Source organism: Megalopta genalis, chromosome 2 (assembly GCF_051020955.1).
Source record: "Megalopta genalis isolate 19385.01 chromosome 2, iyMegGena1_principal, whole genome shotgun sequence".
NCBI lineage: Eukaryota > Metazoa > Arthropoda > Insecta > Hymenoptera > Halictidae > Megalopta > Megalopta genalis.
In genome coordinates this window covers 4,362,083-4,380,384 of record NC_135014.1, presented here as the reverse complement: position 1 = coordinate 4,380,384, position 18,302 = coordinate 4,362,083, and the positions used below count along the sequence as shown (strand labels likewise).

The window sequence follows — 18,302 nt, the reverse complement described above, 5'->3', positions numbered from 1 at the left end:
TATTTACGCACGTAGTAGCACAGAGTAACAGTATACACTTTTCTAAACAAGCACAATGAAATAAATGAGTGCTTTTATTCAGATATGACATAATGGGAAGTCTGGCGCTAATTATTTCCTAAGAATCTAGCATCATTATCGACATATGTATTAAGATAAAACGATCCGTTAAAATAACATTTTCTATGTGCACTGGAAAGCAGTTTATATTTTTATTGTGCAAAGAAACAACATGTCCGCTATCTTGTTTGGCGTCCGAATCAATTTTTTATTTATCACATATCGCAGTGTAAATGTGAGATGATGCGATCAAACTTCCAATTTTTGTGACAATGTACTGTACCGTGATACATATCCTCAGATTTTATATGTGAACAATGACGGAGCCGGAACTTTGCCGGCTCTGCGCCGAGACCAAAGAAAATTTTATTGGAATTTATGATGCCGAGGGACAAAAATTAGCTATAGAAGCTAAAATAACCAAGTGTTTACAAATTCAGGTGAACATACATACATACCTCAATAGTTTCTTTCTAATGTTATCAATTTGGTGTTGCAAAAAATTCTGTCTGTCATTCTGATTTTCATTAATTATAATTTTTCGAGTTTAGATAGATAGTGAATCTGTTTTTTAGTATTAATTTATTTTATATGTATGTGTGTATATATATATACACATTCTACTTCGTTACCTTTAAATAAATGTTTCCGCAGGTATTGATAACTGATGGATTGCCTCTTACAGTTTGCATTGACTGTTGTATATTATTGAATCAATGCAGTGAGTTTTTTGAGAAAACCAACCAGGCACAAACATCTCTCAGGCAATTACTCATAAATACTAAGTCTGAACCACAGTCATTAGAAACAAATTTAGATTACATTGAAAAATCAGTTGCATTTCCAAAAGAAGAAGAAGAAGCTGGAGACACCGTGACAGGATGTCAGTTGTCAAACAATTATATCCAGGAATCTGATGTCTCGCATAACTATTTCATTGAGGAAACTAAAAGTATTAGTCAAAAAAAGTATGAGGTTAAGGAGTCGGAAAACAATGCGAAAGAAAAAAAATGTAAAATACAAATGAAAAAAGCATCACCTAAACAGACGAAAAAGAAGCTAAAACGAAAAAACCAGAATCAAAAATTGGATGATTCAAACTTATATATAAATTCTGACTTGGAAAAAGAACATAGTAATATGAATGTAAAAACTAATATTAAGGTCCCAGATAATTATATGACAGGTAACTATATACCTATAATCATTGTAAGATCAATGTAAAACTAATGTCATGACTATAAATAGCTTTGTATTATGTACTATTACACTATTATTATATTTTGATCTCACTGGAGAAAAGATACTTAATAATTTATAGATTCAGGAGATACGTTCTATCTTTTGATGTTTAAAAGTATTGATATAGGTATTTTATTGATATAGGTACAGATTCGGATTTGGAGATCATTGAATCGCATACAACAGAAGCATTAAAGTTTGGACATAAAAGAGGTGACAATATGGATAGGTACCCTTGGCTTTGCACAGACTGTAATGATAAATTGCCAAGCTTAGAAGGATTAGAGGAACATCATGAAACTGTTCACAATCAACAAGCAAAGTACATGTGTGTTTTATGCTGTAAAGTTTATGATAAATATTATGGTTTCCTTACTCATGTCAAACGACATAAAAATAAAGCAAAATTCAGGTAAATATAATCTTTTAATTAAAATGTGTGACTACTTATTATTTCGTATAGCTTGTTAACATACAATACATTTTCATATATAATATATACGGTGCACATATATACGCATGTATGTATGTATATATGTATGTATATGTATATATACTTAGTTGCGAAGATTGTGGGAAATCATTTGTACATAAAAAAGTATTAGATTCTCACAAAGCAATTCATAGTGAAGAACGGCCTCATGTATGTCAAACTTGTGGAAAGGCATTTAGACAACAAAATGCTTTGTACAACCATAGTCGATGCCATTTGCCAGATACAATGAAGAATAGATTTCCATGTGATCAATGTGACAAAAGGTAACTCAAGCGAATGATTTTTTTCCTCATCATAATGTAAATATAGATGAATCTCTTACATGATGTTTTATAAATATATACAAATGATAGGAAAACTTTTCCAGATTTTCAACAAAGCCAAATTTAGTTACGCATAAACGCATACATTCTGGCGTTAGGAATTTCACATGTGATCAATGTGGTAAAAGTTTTATTCAAAAAGGAAATTTAGAAGCACATTTTTTAACTCATTCAGCAGATAAGCCTTACAGCTGTACCCAATGTTCGAAAGCGTATGCTTATATTTTTGAAATGAAACATATAGTTAGTACATTTTTCATGTAAATAGAATAAAATGTTAAATATGATTTCTAGCTTTAAAACTCCATTACAATTGAAGAAACATGAAACGGTTCATACTGGTGCGAAGCCACATCAGTGTGCTGTGTGTGGAAGAACTTTCCGAGAAAAAGGTACATTAAGAGAACATCACAGAATACATACCGGAGCAATGCCATTTACATGCGAATTTTGTGGAAAATGTTTTCGCTTCAAGGGCATATTAACCGTGAGTTAATTAAATATTTTGGTTCATATACATCCACGAAAAATTAATATGATATACTAAGAATGAATTCATTTAATTTTAGACTCATAGGAGACAGCATACTGGTGAACGTCCATATAGTTGCCTTGAATGTCAACATCATTTTACGAATTGGCCAAACTATAATAAACATATGAAACGCAGACATGGAATTAATACATCTCACACAAAACATTTATCACAATCTCAGCAATCCCAACAACAATTACATCAACAGCAGCAACAATCAGAACAATCACAAACAGTCCAATCAAATACATCTGAAGATCATTTGTCTGCTATATCCCATTCAGAAACATCAACAGTCCAAGTAAGAAATCATTATTTTATCAAATATTCTATTTCCCACAAAGCTCCCGACTCTCATCGATAAAGTATATTTGATTTTTTGAATGTTCATAGGTAATACAAACTGTATCACATGCATCAGCATCTCAACCAATTGTTGTACAAACTATTCCAACTACGGCAATTCAAAATTTTCAATCCGACGTAACTGTTACTGCGCCAGATGCTGTGTTTCGAGAAAGAAATGCAACATACTTTAACGCAGTGCCAGCTACACTGCAGAATTTTTTACCACCTAACTTACCATATAATTTTTATAATATATCTAATGTTACATACCGCGAATGATATAGTTCGACATGGAAAGGTTAATATTGCGTTATACAAACCAGTTATAAGTAAATATAAAACACTCTATAATTACCTAAATGTACGGATATTTTGAATAGTTATACAAAATTTGTATATGAACGTAATGAAATAGTAATAATTTGACTATATAAATTATTTAAATAATTTACCTTTAAAGATATAAAAATTATATGAACATAGTTGTTTAATGTTGAACATTATCCGATTTCGTTGTAGATAATAAGTGTACAAATGTTTTAACTATATCTTTCACCTTAATTATAATTATACTTTGGAAATAAATAGACAATGCAATTCATGATCAAAATAATCCTGTTAGCTATATATACAGTGGTATATAAAAGACTTTTGAATAAATACTTATATTGTCTTACTTTATTAAAAAAAATGTAACTAAGAATTTCTGATGTGTTGTATTGAATTATGTTTCTTATTATTCTATTGCTTTTCGAAAGTTTTGTAAATTGAACACATTATTCATCTTCTGATCATTTTAGATTCTACTTATGTTAATGAAATATTTAAATCTTCGTTTAACAATTTATATACTAAGATGGAAATATAAAATATAACTATATTCATTTAGTAATATTTCCTTCTTTTAATTTAAATTATTGAATAATATTGAAAGTAGTACAATAATGTAGTTCAGCGATGTGAAAATATACAAAAAGCTTAGTACTCTGTATGAATTGTCCTCTATTTATTTTTATTAGACAATAATTAAGTTATGATAATATGACATATATAACTTTTCCAGTAAATCATTCAAGGTTTAATGACAACTCTTAACAAAAATATGAATATGATATTTACATATATTATTCAATCATTTTGAACAATAATCATAATGTACAATGTAATTAAATTTCTACAATTACTTAATTTTATGTTATTTTATTACTAAATAAATTAAGATACATATATACACATACTAGAGTAGAACATATTATTTGGGTTGAGCAGATGCAACTTCCTCGATGCGTTTCAGTACATCATCAGACTGTAAATTTTGTAGTGAAACACACTGCTCTACACCGTATTCTGAAATAGGTCGTTCTTATTAATGAATATATTAATACATAAATTAATTACTAAATAACTTTAAGTTTATATAGCTGCAAAAATTGATTTGAGCAGTTGCTACAAAATTGTAAAACATAAGATTCTATAAAATATTTTACTATATAATTTACCATATCGTGCGTATAGAAATGGCTCAGTTGCAGAACATTCTCTAATTAAAATTGGAAACTTTGGGTTATTTTTTTTAAGAGATACATACTGTTGTTGGATAAAATCTCTGAAAAAATAGGTTAGGATTTAAAAATCATAGTTGCCGATAATTATTACATTTTATAATGGTTTTAATTTCACATTAACGTGTAATATTATTACCTAACACCTTGACTAGACTTCGATGTTTGACATAAAAGAATTCGTAATTCTTTTAAATACGGTCCAAGTTTAACGGCAGCCATCTTGTATTACCACACTGTATACATACACTGTGAAGTCTGAACTGCAGGTGCAAAATGCTATAAAGTATGTGCTTCGTAAAATTACATAATTAAAAATTTGTTAAATAACTTTTATACTAATAAAGCTTAATATTTTTACAATGATTACAAAAATCATTTACTAAATTAAAAAAATTAGTAGTAATAAATTATACTGTAACACTTTTAATGTAATAGACATATTTAATTAAAATATGAATCCTAGTTGAATAGAAATTTAATTAATGTTTTCACTGCAACATCTTAGGCTGTAGGCATTTAGTAAGACATGATTTCTTGGTGCGTACGGTGCCTAATATTAGATGCTCATTTCGTTAAAAATCATTTCCATTGAACTCCATTCTAATATGAATAGAATGGAACTATGTAACAATTTTTAACCATAACAGTAATTAAAAGTATTGTATATACAATACTATCCTAGCTATGTATAATAACTAAATTGTATTTCGTTCTGTGTACAAATGTAACTTACAATACAATTGCATAGTTATGTATATGTATAACATACACTGATTTTCTATTGGGCATTGCATACGCATACATATTTTCATGTTTTCATTTCTTTCAGATTTGTTTGAATGATGACAAGATGAACATGTAGCATTATTTTATTATCGTCCTTATTGCTCTATCAAAAAAGTTATTTTTATTTTGAGATTAAGGACATCTCTCCTTGACTAACAATTGAGAAACAGTTTTAAAGTTTCTCTTGCCGCGAAACCATCGAAATTCATTTTATTTTTGTGACATGTAGGTTTTTAATTACAACTCGAGCATAAATTCGAAAAATTTTGACGTTGCAACATGATTGTATCTACAAAGCCTCAAATTATCAGCTTAAATGATAGAAAAATTCATGTTTGCCGTAAACCAGGACTAATTTTATTGTCATTGTTCAGTCGTAAGTTATAATCATACTTGATCCCAATGAGCATACACACTTTTGAATATTTTTACTACATATTTTTATTACATTTTGAAAATATCGTTTGTTTCATTCCAGTGTCAGCAGCTATTTTCATCGAAATATTTTTGCCACTAACAAAAAACTTATTTTATCGGATCGTTTTATTGTTGGGACAGATAATGTTCTGCTTAGACATATTTGGAGAATGTCAAGATTTAGTATTAGATAAGAATAAAAATAATGCTATTATTAGAAAGTATACGTGGATAGACAGATTATGTTTAAACAGAGAACGAAATTTGTGCGTTATAATGAAACTTAGTGACATCCGATATGTTGGAATTTCCATTGAAATGGGTCTTTTTATACTTTGCAAAAATGGGAAAACAATTTCTTTAAGTATGCAAGGATTCACATGGAAGGAACTCCAGAGACTTAGAAAAGAAATAAATTACTTTTTAGACAATCCTATAGAGATCTGATTGTTTAACAAGTTACAATGAAGCTTTACCAATTCTTGGACAATATGAAGAAAATGTTGTTAAAATAATATAATTTAAGGTGAATGCAAACAAGGTAGAGGCTTCCTCAATACACATTTTCATACACAAGTTAGAGTTATATCTATTTATTTTTTAATTATTTAAAATGTTCATGCATCTATCTATATGTGTGAACACACTTTTCTTGTATATAATTATGTTTTGTAAACATGTACATCTATTCAATCTACTTTTTATCAAGTATCTCTGTACATGCAGATTGTATATCTGGGTACTGATATTGAAATCCTAATTCTTTAACACGTTTGGGTATAACTTTTTGCCCCTCCAGCATAATCTGAAAAGGAGCTGGTATACTTGTCAGGATCAATAACAAATTATTTAATATATTCTCTGTTACTAACTTTTGCACGTTCTGCGTTTAATAGGATTTTCAAGAGAAAGCTTGGAACAGGAAAAATTGCAGGTCTCCACATTGCTGTTGCAAATACCTTTGCGAATTCTTTGTTTGTCACAATCTGTCAACATTATTTATAAAGTAAGCTGATTTGCACAAGTTGGTTTCCACTTAGGTTTGAGTTAATCACCTGTGGAGCAACACCATTCAGTATGCCACGTACATTGTCGCATTTAAGTGAAAAGAGAAACATATTAACTAAGTCTGTAATGTGTATCCAAGGCATATATTGATTTCCATTGCCAATTGGACCACCCACACCAAGAAGAAATGGTAAATAGATCTGTTTAATCATACCGCTATCTCTTCCTAATACGACACCAGATCTAATTGTAGCTTGTCTAATAGTGCTATTTGCTGGAAGTTGTGCAGCTGCTTCCCAATGATGACAAAGTTCTGACATACAAGATGATTATGTAAAACTAATATAATTGAAATATAAGCTTTGGATGTATTAGGTGCACACTATAGAATTTACCCGATAGATAGTCATACTTTTCACACTTGTCTTCTTCGGTATATTCAATCTCGTCGTTAGGTTTATAATAAGCTACTCCAGAAATTGTTACAAAGACATTGGCTTTAGTATTTACTACTGCTTTAGCTAAAGATTTTGTTGTCTGTACCCGGCTATTTGCAATGTTTTGCTTAAACCCTTCTGACCATCGTTGCATAGGATCAAGTACATTTTGACCCGCAACATTGATTACTGCTGACGTATCTTCAGGTAAACCACAAGATTCTATGTCATTCTATGGAGTTTATATCGTGTATTGATACTGTTAATCATTCTATGTACAATTGAACCGCGCATTCTACCTTACCCATGATATTCGACCAGGTCCGGGCATTCGAGAAATACCTGTACATCTAACACCTTTGCGAAATAATGATCTTATTATATGAGATCCAATGTAACCTGTACCACCACCTGAGGCAATTATATAATCGTATCGTATCTGTGTGACATAACCTAATGATTGATAAAATTTTCTAAGTGAAAACAAACTTGCCTACAACTACATGTTTCAGAGCCATATTATTAATGAAATTAAGATCCTGTATAGCCTTAAAGATTATATTCTTCAAGTTTATTCTTTAATGTGAGGTTAAATAAATCCTCATCATTGGAATCTGTCGGGATCAGTCGGGATCTGACAACATACTGGCACTTCGATTGCACTGCTTGTTCCTGCTTGCAACGTTGCAAGTTGCAATTTTGTAAGATTGTGTGTACATATACACACTGCCGCTACTGTATATACATATGCATTTACCCCCACCATATCATAAATATGTAGGTGTATAGGTGTTGTATCTATGTATGCGTACGATGTGTACATGTATACGAATACGGCGAGGAGGTAATGTACATCCAGTGTCGTTGGCGTTGCGCATCATGAATGATAAAACATGGCGTCTGCACTAGAAAATTTGGAAACACAATTGGAGTTATTTATCGAGAATGTGAGGCAGATACGTATTATAGTGAGCGATTTTCAGCCTCAAGGACAAAATGTATTAAACCAGAAAATGTACGTATTATATATAATAACTTTTTCATTGTTACATCTGTATACGAGGCATCGGTGTTTTGTCTACTGATCTAGCGTCCAATTGCTCCTTTTAAATTGACATTTATCGTATTTAATTTACATATTACACATTCTGTTTCCCCCATGTTACGGTATAAATTTGTTTCTTATTTTTGTACGAAACTATAGAGTACATAACCTTTCCCATGTGTTTTGTTTAACTAATTTTCTGAAAAATTTATCATACAAAATTTAATGAAATTTTACATGAGATTTGAATACTGTGTGCTTCGTTGATATCTCCTTTACTACATTTTAATAATTTCAAGCTCTTATATCGTGTGATAGCTTAATTTGTTCTGAATTATTTTTACAATAGAATACTATTTTGCTTCGTTTTAGTGCTTTTATTTTGCAGAGCAATTATTTTTAAAGCTACGTTGATCGCATCAATTTTGTATCGGATAGTATTTTAATTTCTTTACAAACACAATGTTTCTAGAAAGAAAGAATTACAATTTCATTTTACATAAAGTATTAGGATTTTTGCTTGTAAAAGATACTTATACGATCGAACAAATTATATGCTACATCGAAATAAAAACATTGCGTTATCATGTTACTATTTTCTTTTTCCAGTCAACTGTTAGTAAATGGTTTGCAAGAAATAGATAAGCTTAAGTCCCAGGTTCAAGAAGTTCATGTACCCTTGGAAGTTTTCGAGTGAGTATATGTTATCGGATCGATTTGATTATAAATTCTATAAGCAAGCATTGAAATTAAAAGTTTAATCATATCTATATACGATTTCAGTTACATCGATCAAGGCAGAAACCCACAACTGTACACAAAAGATTGCATAGAAAAGGCCTTAACTAAAAATGAGCAAGTAAAAGGAAAAATTGATGCTTATAGAAAATTTAAAGCGAACATGCTAGTAGAACTTACCAGAGTATTTCCACACGAACTGGCAAAGTACAGGGCAATACGTGGCGACGAATAAGCAATAAAAGGAATTATATAAAATAATGCTGCGTTTATTTCTGTTCCAATGACTTTTCAGTCAGTCAATCAACACTTGTAAATTAAAGATCTTTATCAAAACAACTGCTAAAGAAGGAATTGCAATCAGTTTATGCCGTTTATTGTGTTAAGTTATACGAACATTACCTTAAGGAGAATGTTTTACAAGATAAGCCAAAATGATTGATAAGGTAGTCAGTATTGTGTACATGTACTTTATATACGTAGAGAATTTACAATAGATTAAGATTTCCTACTACATTTTAAGATGAAGAACAGTTTAAGCGGCACAGAGATTAATGAACAAGTATTTATTTTTCAAGTTTTCTATACGTTTACAAGGTAAATACAAAGTAAGTGAATTTGAATATAATTTTTATAAAAACCGTTGTTACTTTTGTTTAATGAATTGATTTCCTGTATCGACCAGCAATGAAACATCAAAACAAATAATTAAAAAATAAGTAATGTCTATCGATACTTTCATTCTTGTTCTTTCTACCAGATGGATCAGAACCAGGTACCCTACTTAAGATTTTCACTTTAGAATTATTAGGATTCTCTCTACAGATATTTTCTAAGAAATTGTTAAATAACTTTATCTCTTCGTGCGAATTATACAATAAACGATCCCGTGAAATTGTACCAAATAAAAATGAGTCGCTCGTGTGCTTGTTATATCCAGCGTTAAGTAAACTATTTTGGAGATATATTGTTCCTTTCGTTATTGTGCAAAGAGATGTCCAAATTTGATACATGACGTTGACAAGACGCCACTCCTTAGTTCCCCTTCCAACGAAGGTTCGATACTTGGTCGAAGAGGAGGATTTAATCGTTCGAAGAAAGCCGTGCGGTCGCACACGAGGTGCAACGATCTCCTCGTGCGTAGGCGTTATTTGAGCAGTATGATTGTTTTATTAATTGCCGCGTTCCTCGTTCAAGTTACGGTCAAGGTGGAAGCCACAGACTCTTACCGGTAAGTCTCCACATATATCCACCGTGAATATCTTCGTCGCTAAACTTATAATTAATATCGGTTCTATCGTACATTCGTTGCAACTGTTAACGCTACTAAATTTGTTGACATTGAAGCCAATAAAATATGTCGCTTTGCCTACGTACGTGCATCGTACATGGATATTAATGCAATTGATCCGTTGATGCAACTGTATATAATATGTGCTTATGATGATTCTTCTTCAATTATAATCGAACGCACTATAATTGACTACGGACTGATGCGATGGTGCTTTCCACGTTTTATTGCTATTTCAATCGCGCGTGGGTGTGGATATAAAGATCGAATATGAACTGTGATAAACTCGTTCGGCGAATCGGCTTTAATAGAAATCGAGACTCACGGTCTATTTATGCTACGGTGAAAGCAACAGGTGGTGTTACTGTGCGCGTAGATAAATGTATCGATCCAAAAAGCAAATCTCGCCGACTCTCGGCAGGACAAATACCGAAACGGGGAGTCACGCTATACCTCACTTTCCTTTACGAAATAATTATCTATGCGACTAGGCAATCGTTTTACGCGGCCGCGTTTTTAGTAACAAATACGGTTGCCCACAAGATCGAGCGTATATGCTAATGTGTAGCGAGAGAAACTTCGCGAGAGAACAAATATAAACGTATACATTAGCGAGACGATCGCAACGTGCAGGGTGAATCACGTAATTGGGATGCATTAAGGTCGACTTTATACCTTCCGTTTATCCGTTTATTTTATAGGCACATCGTGACAGCCCCTTATGCATCAAAGTTTTATCTCGAGATCGACATTTTTCTATTAAAAAATTTCTTTCTATTTAGTAGGAATAGCTGATGACGATTTCAGCTTGCCCGTTGACAAATAAAATACAGACGGAACCGGAAACGAAACTGGGTGAAACGTTCGCGCGTCTTGAAAGCTGCTGTCGCCGTTCAAGCACAAAACCGTTGGGAGCCATACAAAAATAGAGCTGACAACATGTGCAAGAAAATCGATAGAACATAATTTATACGCTCGCCCTTTTTGTATCGAGCAATCTTTATTCGGAGAACGTTTCGCATGTAGTGAAAAAACGGAGATATTTGGATAAAGCTACAAGAGACGTATTTTATCTACTTTCACGAAAACTTGATCGATACATTTTCTACCTACGTCAGCTTTCATATCGAGATTCATTATCGGTTCGAATAGTGCTAATTTTGCGACTTCAAATTCTACTTATCTTATTGCACTTTAACGCTCGAGTTAACTCGAGCGCGCTAAACAGGCCATACTGTGCACACTCGAGATAATTCGAGCGGCGTTGTATTTTATGCTGCTATAATTTTTCACGCTCGAATATAATCGAGAATTGAAAATAAGAATGTGAAAGCAAAGAAAAAAAATCGTTTTATTGTGATATTTATCATTAACATGGGCTATAACACTTATTTATTCAAGAATAAAATATAGCCTTTCTCCATGGAACAAAAGCGCAGTATATCAAAATTCCACCACATCAATGTTTCACCAACACCAAAAAAAGAATCGGCCACAAGATATCGCGCTGTGTGTTGTGCTAAAAGAGATAGCAAAGGAAAAAGGAAAAGAAAAGAGAGTCGTTACATGTGTAATAGTTGCAATGTTGGGCTATGTGCTCTGCACCTTGTTTCGAAATATATCACACAAAAGAAAATTTTGATTAATTTTATAAATACTAGTATTGTTATTATTTATGTTTGAAAGTATAAATAAATATTTTTACTGGTAATAATGTTTATTCTGAAATGGGAATTCGAAAAGAAAGATAAAGGAAGTCGATGTGTGTGTGTGTGTGTGTGTGTGTGTGTGCGTGTAATATTACAATATTCGACTATTTTCTGCAATGTTATCAAAATCCAAAATTGCAATAAAAATTTCGATTATTTTTGTATTTTTGTAATTTTCTTGCCAAGACAACGTTCTAAATTGCGTTTTTTTACATTAAAAGAAATTGATCTTTTTTGGCCGGCCTTTTTCCAAAAAACTGTGCATTAAGGGGTTAAATCGATTGCATTTTCCCACAATCGTTAAATTTCGGTAACAAACAATTTTTGCTTTATTTCGTGATAAACAGAAAAATAATTGATTCTGTACGCAGTTCCGAATGGCACTACACATGCAAGGCGGGACTTTGCAAGAAAGAATTGATCACACCCGAGACGATCGTTCCAGTATCGTTGGAAGTATGCGAACTATTTTGCGGGGCGTCCAGCTCGTTATGGCCGAAGCCAACTGGTCACCTGTCTTTGAGCAGAACCATGGTCCAACTTAATCCCAATTCGATCGTAATAGCGGATCTAAAAGGTGGCCGGAAAATTCAGGAACTTCTGAAGGAAAATGTACTTCTCTTGAGAAAAAGTGCCGCCAAGTCTGCCTATAGAAAATCGGTAGAAGGCAATGGTTACAGCATGTTCCTACGATTCCACGATTTACACGAAACTGGCAATATTAAGCTTACACTGAACACAGATGAAAGCTATACCTTGACTGTTTCCGAAGTGGATAAAACGGTGAGATTACCATTTAAAAAAAAAGAAGTTCTTTCTCTCCGTTCGGGTTTCGATCTTTTTGTTAGCTAGCATATTTTCTTCCGAGACGTTCTAAAAGGAAAAAAAGATGATCAGAGAGTCAAGGTGAACCGCGTGTTCACTGATCAGAGGATAAGCCAAAGTTTACAACACGGCGGATTAGTCGTATCGCTGGACAATGGATTTTTAGTAATTTATGCGTAGCTGACGTTATTTTCGTTTTACAGCCCCGCAGATTTTATAGTTTCGTGTTTTTCTCACATTGCAATGTTAAATTTTATCTGATCGATGGAATCCTGTTCAACATGTTTAGATCAGGACCTAAATGGATAATCGGTTTTATTTAATTCATACTTGATTCTTCTTCTACCGTAGTCTTTTGAAATCGTCATTATCTTTTATAAAATGAGATCAATTTAAATAACATTTATTAATTTTTTCAAGAAACGAAGTACAATCCTCTCGATTAGCGTTGGTTAAAGTTTTTCTGTGCCATTATACTAGATTGTTGATTTCATGCATTTACGACGAAAATTAGTATAGATCAAATACGAAACAACGAAAACATTTAAAAACTCTCAAACAATTGTCCCACTATTTTTAATTTACAAGAATTATGGAGAGAAACGTATTTATATATATATGACAATCTTCGTTTTATATAAAACTCCGCAGTCTAGACATTACAAATATAGTATATAATATAGTATATATATATATCCACTATTACATACTATTATATACTATATATAGTATATAAGTATAGTATATAGTAGTATATAATATAGTTCTTAGTTACATATTTAATATCTGCCGGTATTTATATATATTTGCAAAGAAACGAATTAAATGTAATTTACAATAATCGTAGCCGTTAATGTTTAGGTGATAAACGCAACGATAACTGCGAGATCCTATTTCGGTGCCCGACACGGCATAGAGACGTTGAGTCAGCTGATCGTTTACGATAATCTACGAAATCAGATTCAAATTCCGAGCGAGGTCTCGATCTCCGATGGACCTGTCTATCCTTATCGGGGACTGTTGCTGGACACCAGTCGAAACTTCTTCGACAAGTCCGCGATATTACGAACGATCGATGGAATGGCCATGTCGAAGCTGAACACAATGCACTGGCACATCATCGATTCACATAGTTTTCCCTATGTGAGTCGAACCTGGCCGAAATTCTCGGAATTAGGCTCGTACTCGCCCGAGAAGGTCTATACCGAGGAAGATGTGAAAGAGATCGTCCGGCATGGGCTCCTTCGTGGTGTTCGAGTGCTACCGGAATTCGACGCACCTGCCCATGTGGGAGAAGGATGGCAATGGGTAAATCTGGTCTATGTTCTTACGTGTCTCTTCCATAACGAATAGTTTTCATTAACGCAGAAACGCAGAAACGCTCGCATATATTAGGTTGACAAGGATGAAATTTGTAGTTAATAATATTGCCAACTTCAACAATTTATTATTTGACATTGGCTTAATATGTTACCGTTCTGTTTTTTTTTTATTGGAAACTTACAAATCTCGCTTGTTTAAAGAAATTATTTTAAGCTCTAAAAAATATTGAAAACTTTTTTAAAAATTAATTTTGTTGAAAATGGAACGGTCGAAAATTCGCACTATTATGAAGTATGAGTTCTTACGTGGAACTACGAAATAGACGCGTGAAACATTAACAGTGTATTTGGCTCTAGTGTAACTAAACAGCAGACAGTATCAAATTGGTTCGCCAAATTTCGTACAGGTTATTTCGACCTCAACGATGAGCCACGCGTTTGCTCAGAATCAAAGGTTATCGCACCTGTCTAGCGCAGGTGAGATTCGTTATGATTTTATGAAACCTGGTTCACCGATCACAGCAGAAATATACTGCAACCAACTGGACGAAATGATGCAAACACTTAAAAAAAACAGCCTAGATTGGTCAACAAATCGACTCCCATCTTATTGCATGATAACGTTAGATCGCACACTGTACAAACGACTGTGGCAAAACTACAGGAATTGGAGTTGGAAGTTCTTCATCATCCTCCATACTCGTCGGACCTAGCCCCCACTGTCTGTCACTTGTTCCACAATTTGAACAATTTTTGAATAGGAAAACAATTGAATTCCGACAATGCTGTAAAACTGGTCTTCCAGAAATTTATTGACCCTCGTCCGCCAGGGTTTTATATCACCGGCCTGAACAACCTGCCGCTTAAATGGCAAAAGTGCATAGACAATATGGGTGCATACTTTGATGAATAAATTAATTCCTCGTATTTGTAAGTTATGAAACAACTTTGCCTTCTTTTCTACAAATTTCATACTTGACGACCTGATACTTTCGAGAACTGCATATCATTGTCGAAAGGAAAACGATGTCGTTCAATTCCCTCGTGGTAAAAGCTCTTGCGCCTGCATAGAAAATGAAACATAATTTCGAGTTTCAAAACCTTTTTTGAAACTTTGCTTAATCCAGTGACATACGCGTGTACAAGGAGTTAATGAAATCGAAATGTTCTAACGAAGACGATCTGTTTCCATTTTTTGGCGGCACTGTCGATCAACGTGACAAAAATTAGAAGCAGTGTCCGAACACTTTTCGAAGCCACTGTACAAAGAGTTTATGAAAAAACTATTTATACCGCGGAGCCATTTAGAATCGCTAATAACGTCCAGCCAGCTCCAAGTTCGCGTTGCCAAAAATTTTCTTTCAGAAAAGATCGAGAGAAAATTATACAACCGATGATCGCGCGATCGCATCTCGACGTTTAACTTTCGAAAAAAATATGCAAGGGCGGATTTTTCAGGTGGGAGACGACGCGATCGTCTGCTTCAAAGCAACACCCTGGAAGAGCTACTGCGTCGAACCACCCTGTGGCCAACTGAACCCCGGCAGCGAAGTGATGTACGAGGTTCTCGGAGGAATATACAAAGATATGTTGGAAGATTTTCAGCCGGACATTTTCCACATGGGCGGGGACGAGGTGAACTTGAACTGCTGGAAATCTTCGCCTGTTATAACGGATTGGATGCAGTCTGTGCAAGGCTGGAATCTGTCGGACTCGAGTTTCTACAAGCTCTGGAATCATTTCCAGAGCAGAGCACTCGAGAAGTTAAGAGCCGCTAATGGCCACAACGATATTCCTGTTGTATTGTGGACCAGCGGCTTGACCAGCGCCGAGAATATTAAGTATCTCGACCCTAGCAAGTACATCATTCAGATATGGACGACCGGGGATGATCCGACGATCGACAGGCTGTTGCGTAACGATTTCGACGTGATCTTTTCGAATTACGACGCGCTTTATTTAGACTGCGGGTGAGCAAACGTTCGACGACGGTTGGCTTTTTTTTCTATCACATCTTCTTCGTTCGGATTCCTTTCAGTTCCGCGGCTTGGGTAGGCGAAGGGGAAAATTGGTGTGCTCCCTACAAAGGCTGGCAAAAGATTTACAATAATTCTCCTCTGATGATAGTCAAGTCGAAGAATCTCTTGCCCAAGAAGAATCATATATTAGGTGAACTTTTTTCTTTTTTATTACTTTTTCAGCATTTCCGGAGAAAATTCTATTGAAATTATTCTATAGAAATTCTATAAATATTCTATGTGCGTGTGTATTTTGTTGCAGGAGGAGAAGCTGCTCTTTGGTCGGAGCAAGCTGACAGTGCCACTACCGATTCGAAGATCTGGCCAAGAGCTGCAGCATTAGCCGAAAGATTGTGGGCAGAGCCAAACTCGACTTGGATCCACGCGGAGCAAAGAATGCTCAGACAAAGAGAACGATACGTGGCCAGAGGATTCGATGCCGAGAGCTTGCAACCCGAGTGGTGTATGCAAAATCAGGGCCAATGTAACGCTTAACTAGCATCGACGCATTCAAACGGCTTGTCTCGAGAAATTAAGGCCGACCAAATTTCTAGCTCTCTATTCAACGAACGCAGAATAATTTGTAACAATTTGATAATAATTTAGCAATCGTCACCTTGCATATTTCCTTATCCGATTGTATTAGGTCTACCGGAAAGTTCGGTCCGTTTTTGAATTGAAATATAACACAATTTTCATACATTTAATAATATTTATTGTAGAATATACTTTCCATCGTTACTTATGACTTCTTGCCAGCGCGATGACAACTTGTAAATGCCATTTTTAAAAAATGATTTATTTTTATTTTTCGACTAGCGCTTGGTTGACATCAGCTTCAGTTTTGAATTTTTTTTCCTGTAAAAAGTTTTGCAAAGAGAGAAACAAGTGATAATCGGAGGGTGCTAGGTCTGGGGAGTATGGTGGATGGGACAGAATTTGCCAGCCTAGCTCTGTGATTTTCTGACGAGTCGCCAAAGCAGCATGTGGTCCGGCATTATCATCGGTAGCCATGTTTTCACGATCGCGTCTCGCTTAATAACGACACGAGACATCTTTGTTTCAGTTTATTTAGGAGAGTACATGTGCGTAAATGCAATGATAAAGAGAGATAGTCATATATGTCTCAAATCAACATATGGATTGAAACTTGAAGAGTGACACTATCGGACAGAACTTTCCGGTACACCTAATATGTGTTAGTACCTGCGACCAGAACAGTTTACACGATTTATCCAGGGAGTGACTTGCGTCACAGGGAAGAAATTAAACTATAAGGAAAAACAATGTTTTATCATTTTAATCCCTTGCACGCTTCGCAGGTGAAATAATTGCCTATGTTGTAGTATTTAAAATTTAACTGTGAAACGAAAATAGGTGAAATATGTTGGACGATCTTTTTGAAAAATGTGCGTAATTCTTTTTGAGAATGTTTTTAACACTTTGCACTCCGCTGTCCCCTCTCGTGTGACATTCAAGTTTATTAGTGATTACGGGGAATTCAGTTATTTCAGCGCAACTTTTTCAGACATGCACGTTTCCCTGAAGTTTTCCCTTGAAATGGCACAAGAAATCAAATCAAAATATAGTAAAATTACTAAGATATATACAAGAAATGTCAACGGGTTTTGACGAGAACGTGAGAGACGTGCTCACGACGGTCCGAGCACTTCGAAGGCGTCACTTGAAAAGAGCGATAAGGCAAATTTGTAGAAGAAAAATCGGTATGCGAACATAGCACGCACTGTATAGTGAGATTTATAATCATAAAATCTGGAGGAAAAGATTTTCAAAGCTGAACTCGGTCTGGTTCGAAGCGTCGAGCGGTATAGATAGATCTAACGAGTGAGAAAATCGGAAAAGTGATTCTTCTCTTGGTAAATAAATTGTTTGGTAAAAGTTTTTTTTGATAAATATCATCTTGCGAGTTAGTAATAATAATTAGAAATTTTCAACCTATGTATTTATTCGTATTTTTTATTAGAACAATGGCAAAACGTTCAAACACGAGTGAGTCTCATGACACAAGTAGCAGCGAAGATGAGCTCCGGATAGACGTTTATACAAATATGTTAGAAATATTACACAGAAATGTTACTACAGATATGTAGAAGATTTCCTTCTACAGTTAGTCCAT

At 34.1% G+C, this 18,302-nt stretch overlaps 6 protein-coding genes across 8 annotated transcripts; 4 read left to right on the top strand and 2 right to left on the bottom strand.

Annotated features, from left to right (window-relative positions):
- The first annotated feature begins 36 nt into the window (after window positions 1-36).
- Window positions 37-3,666, top strand: LOC117228050 (uncharacterized). Of its 2 annotated transcripts, none has more exons than XM_033483712.2 (8): window positions 37-500; window positions 715-1,246; window positions 1,447-1,714; window positions 1,930-2,061; window positions 2,166-2,333; window positions 2,416-2,608; window positions 2,691-2,957; window positions 3,050-3,666. In XM_033483712.2, the coding sequence occupies exons 1-8, from the start codon at window positions 378-380 to the stop codon at window positions 3,281-3,283; spliced, it is 1,917 nt and encodes a 638-aa protein (XP_033339603.1). In that variant the 5' UTR covers window positions 37-377; the 3' UTR covers window positions 3,284-3,666. The 2 variants fall into 2 exon arrangements, with proteins under 2 accessions (XP_033339603.1, XP_033339602.1); XM_033483711.2 differs by having other exon boundaries at window positions 1,864-2,061.
- A 441-nt stretch (window positions 3,667-4,107) lies between these two features.
- On the bottom strand, window positions 4,108-4,845 carry ND-B8 (NADH dehydrogenase (ubiquinone) B8 subunit). The gene is made up of 3 exons (XM_033483736.2): window positions 4,706-4,845; window positions 4,504-4,610; window positions 4,108-4,351 (listed from the first exon to the last, which is right to left on the bottom strand). The coding sequence occupies exons 1-3, from the start codon at window positions 4,786-4,788 to the stop codon at window positions 4,257-4,259; spliced, it is 285 nt and encodes a 94-aa protein (XP_033339627.2). The 5' UTR covers window positions 4,789-4,845; the 3' UTR covers window positions 4,108-4,256.
- Window positions 4,846-5,104: 259 nt separating this feature from the next.
- Window positions 5,105-7,151, top strand: LOC117228067 (uncharacterized). Its single transcript, XM_033483731.2, has 2 exons — window positions 5,105-5,731; window positions 5,834-7,151. The coding sequence occupies exons 1-2, from the start codon at window positions 5,635-5,637 to the stop codon at window positions 6,217-6,219; spliced, it is 483 nt and encodes a 160-aa protein (XP_033339622.2). The 5' UTR covers window positions 5,105-5,634; the 3' UTR covers window positions 6,220-7,151.
- Window positions 6,350-7,912, bottom strand: LOC117228059 (epimerase family protein SDR39U1). 2 transcript variants are annotated; one of them, XM_033483721.2, is made up of 6 exons: window positions 7,711-7,912; window positions 7,522-7,628; window positions 7,176-7,449; window positions 6,828-7,093; window positions 6,645-6,758; window positions 6,350-6,577 (listed from the first exon to the last, which is right to left on the bottom strand). In XM_033483721.2, exons 1-6 carry the CDS (start codon window positions 7,733-7,735, stop codon window positions 6,467-6,469), a joined length of 897 nt encoding a protein of 298 aa, XP_033339612.2. In that variant the 5' UTR covers window positions 7,736-7,912; the 3' UTR covers window positions 6,350-6,466. The 2 variants fall into 2 exon arrangements, with proteins under 2 accessions (XP_033339612.2, XP_033339613.2); XM_033483722.2 differs by lacking the exon at window positions 7,711-7,912 and having other exon boundaries at window positions 7,176-7,418.
- Window positions 7,913-8,060: 148 nt separating this feature from the next.
- On the top strand, window positions 8,061-9,261 carry MED10 (mediator complex subunit 10). The gene is made up of 3 exons (XM_033483733.2): window positions 8,061-8,232; window positions 8,872-8,955; window positions 9,046-9,261. The coding sequence occupies exons 1-3, from the start codon at window positions 8,111-8,113 to the stop codon at window positions 9,233-9,235; spliced, it is 396 nt and encodes a 131-aa protein (XP_033339624.1). The 5' UTR covers window positions 8,061-8,110; the 3' UTR covers window positions 9,236-9,261.
- A 626-nt stretch (window positions 9,262-9,887) lies between these two features.
- Hexo1 (beta-hexosaminidase 1) lies at window positions 9,888-16,867 on the top strand. Its single transcript, XM_033483713.2, has 6 exons — window positions 9,888-10,231; window positions 12,372-12,783; window positions 13,687-14,133; window positions 15,606-16,117; window positions 16,186-16,316; window positions 16,428-16,867. The coding sequence occupies exons 1-6, from the start codon at window positions 10,161-10,163 to the stop codon at window positions 16,658-16,660; spliced, it is 1,806 nt and encodes a 601-aa protein (XP_033339604.2). The 5' UTR covers window positions 9,888-10,160; the 3' UTR covers window positions 16,661-16,867.
- The last annotated feature ends 1,435 nt before the right edge of the window (window positions 16,868-18,302 follow it).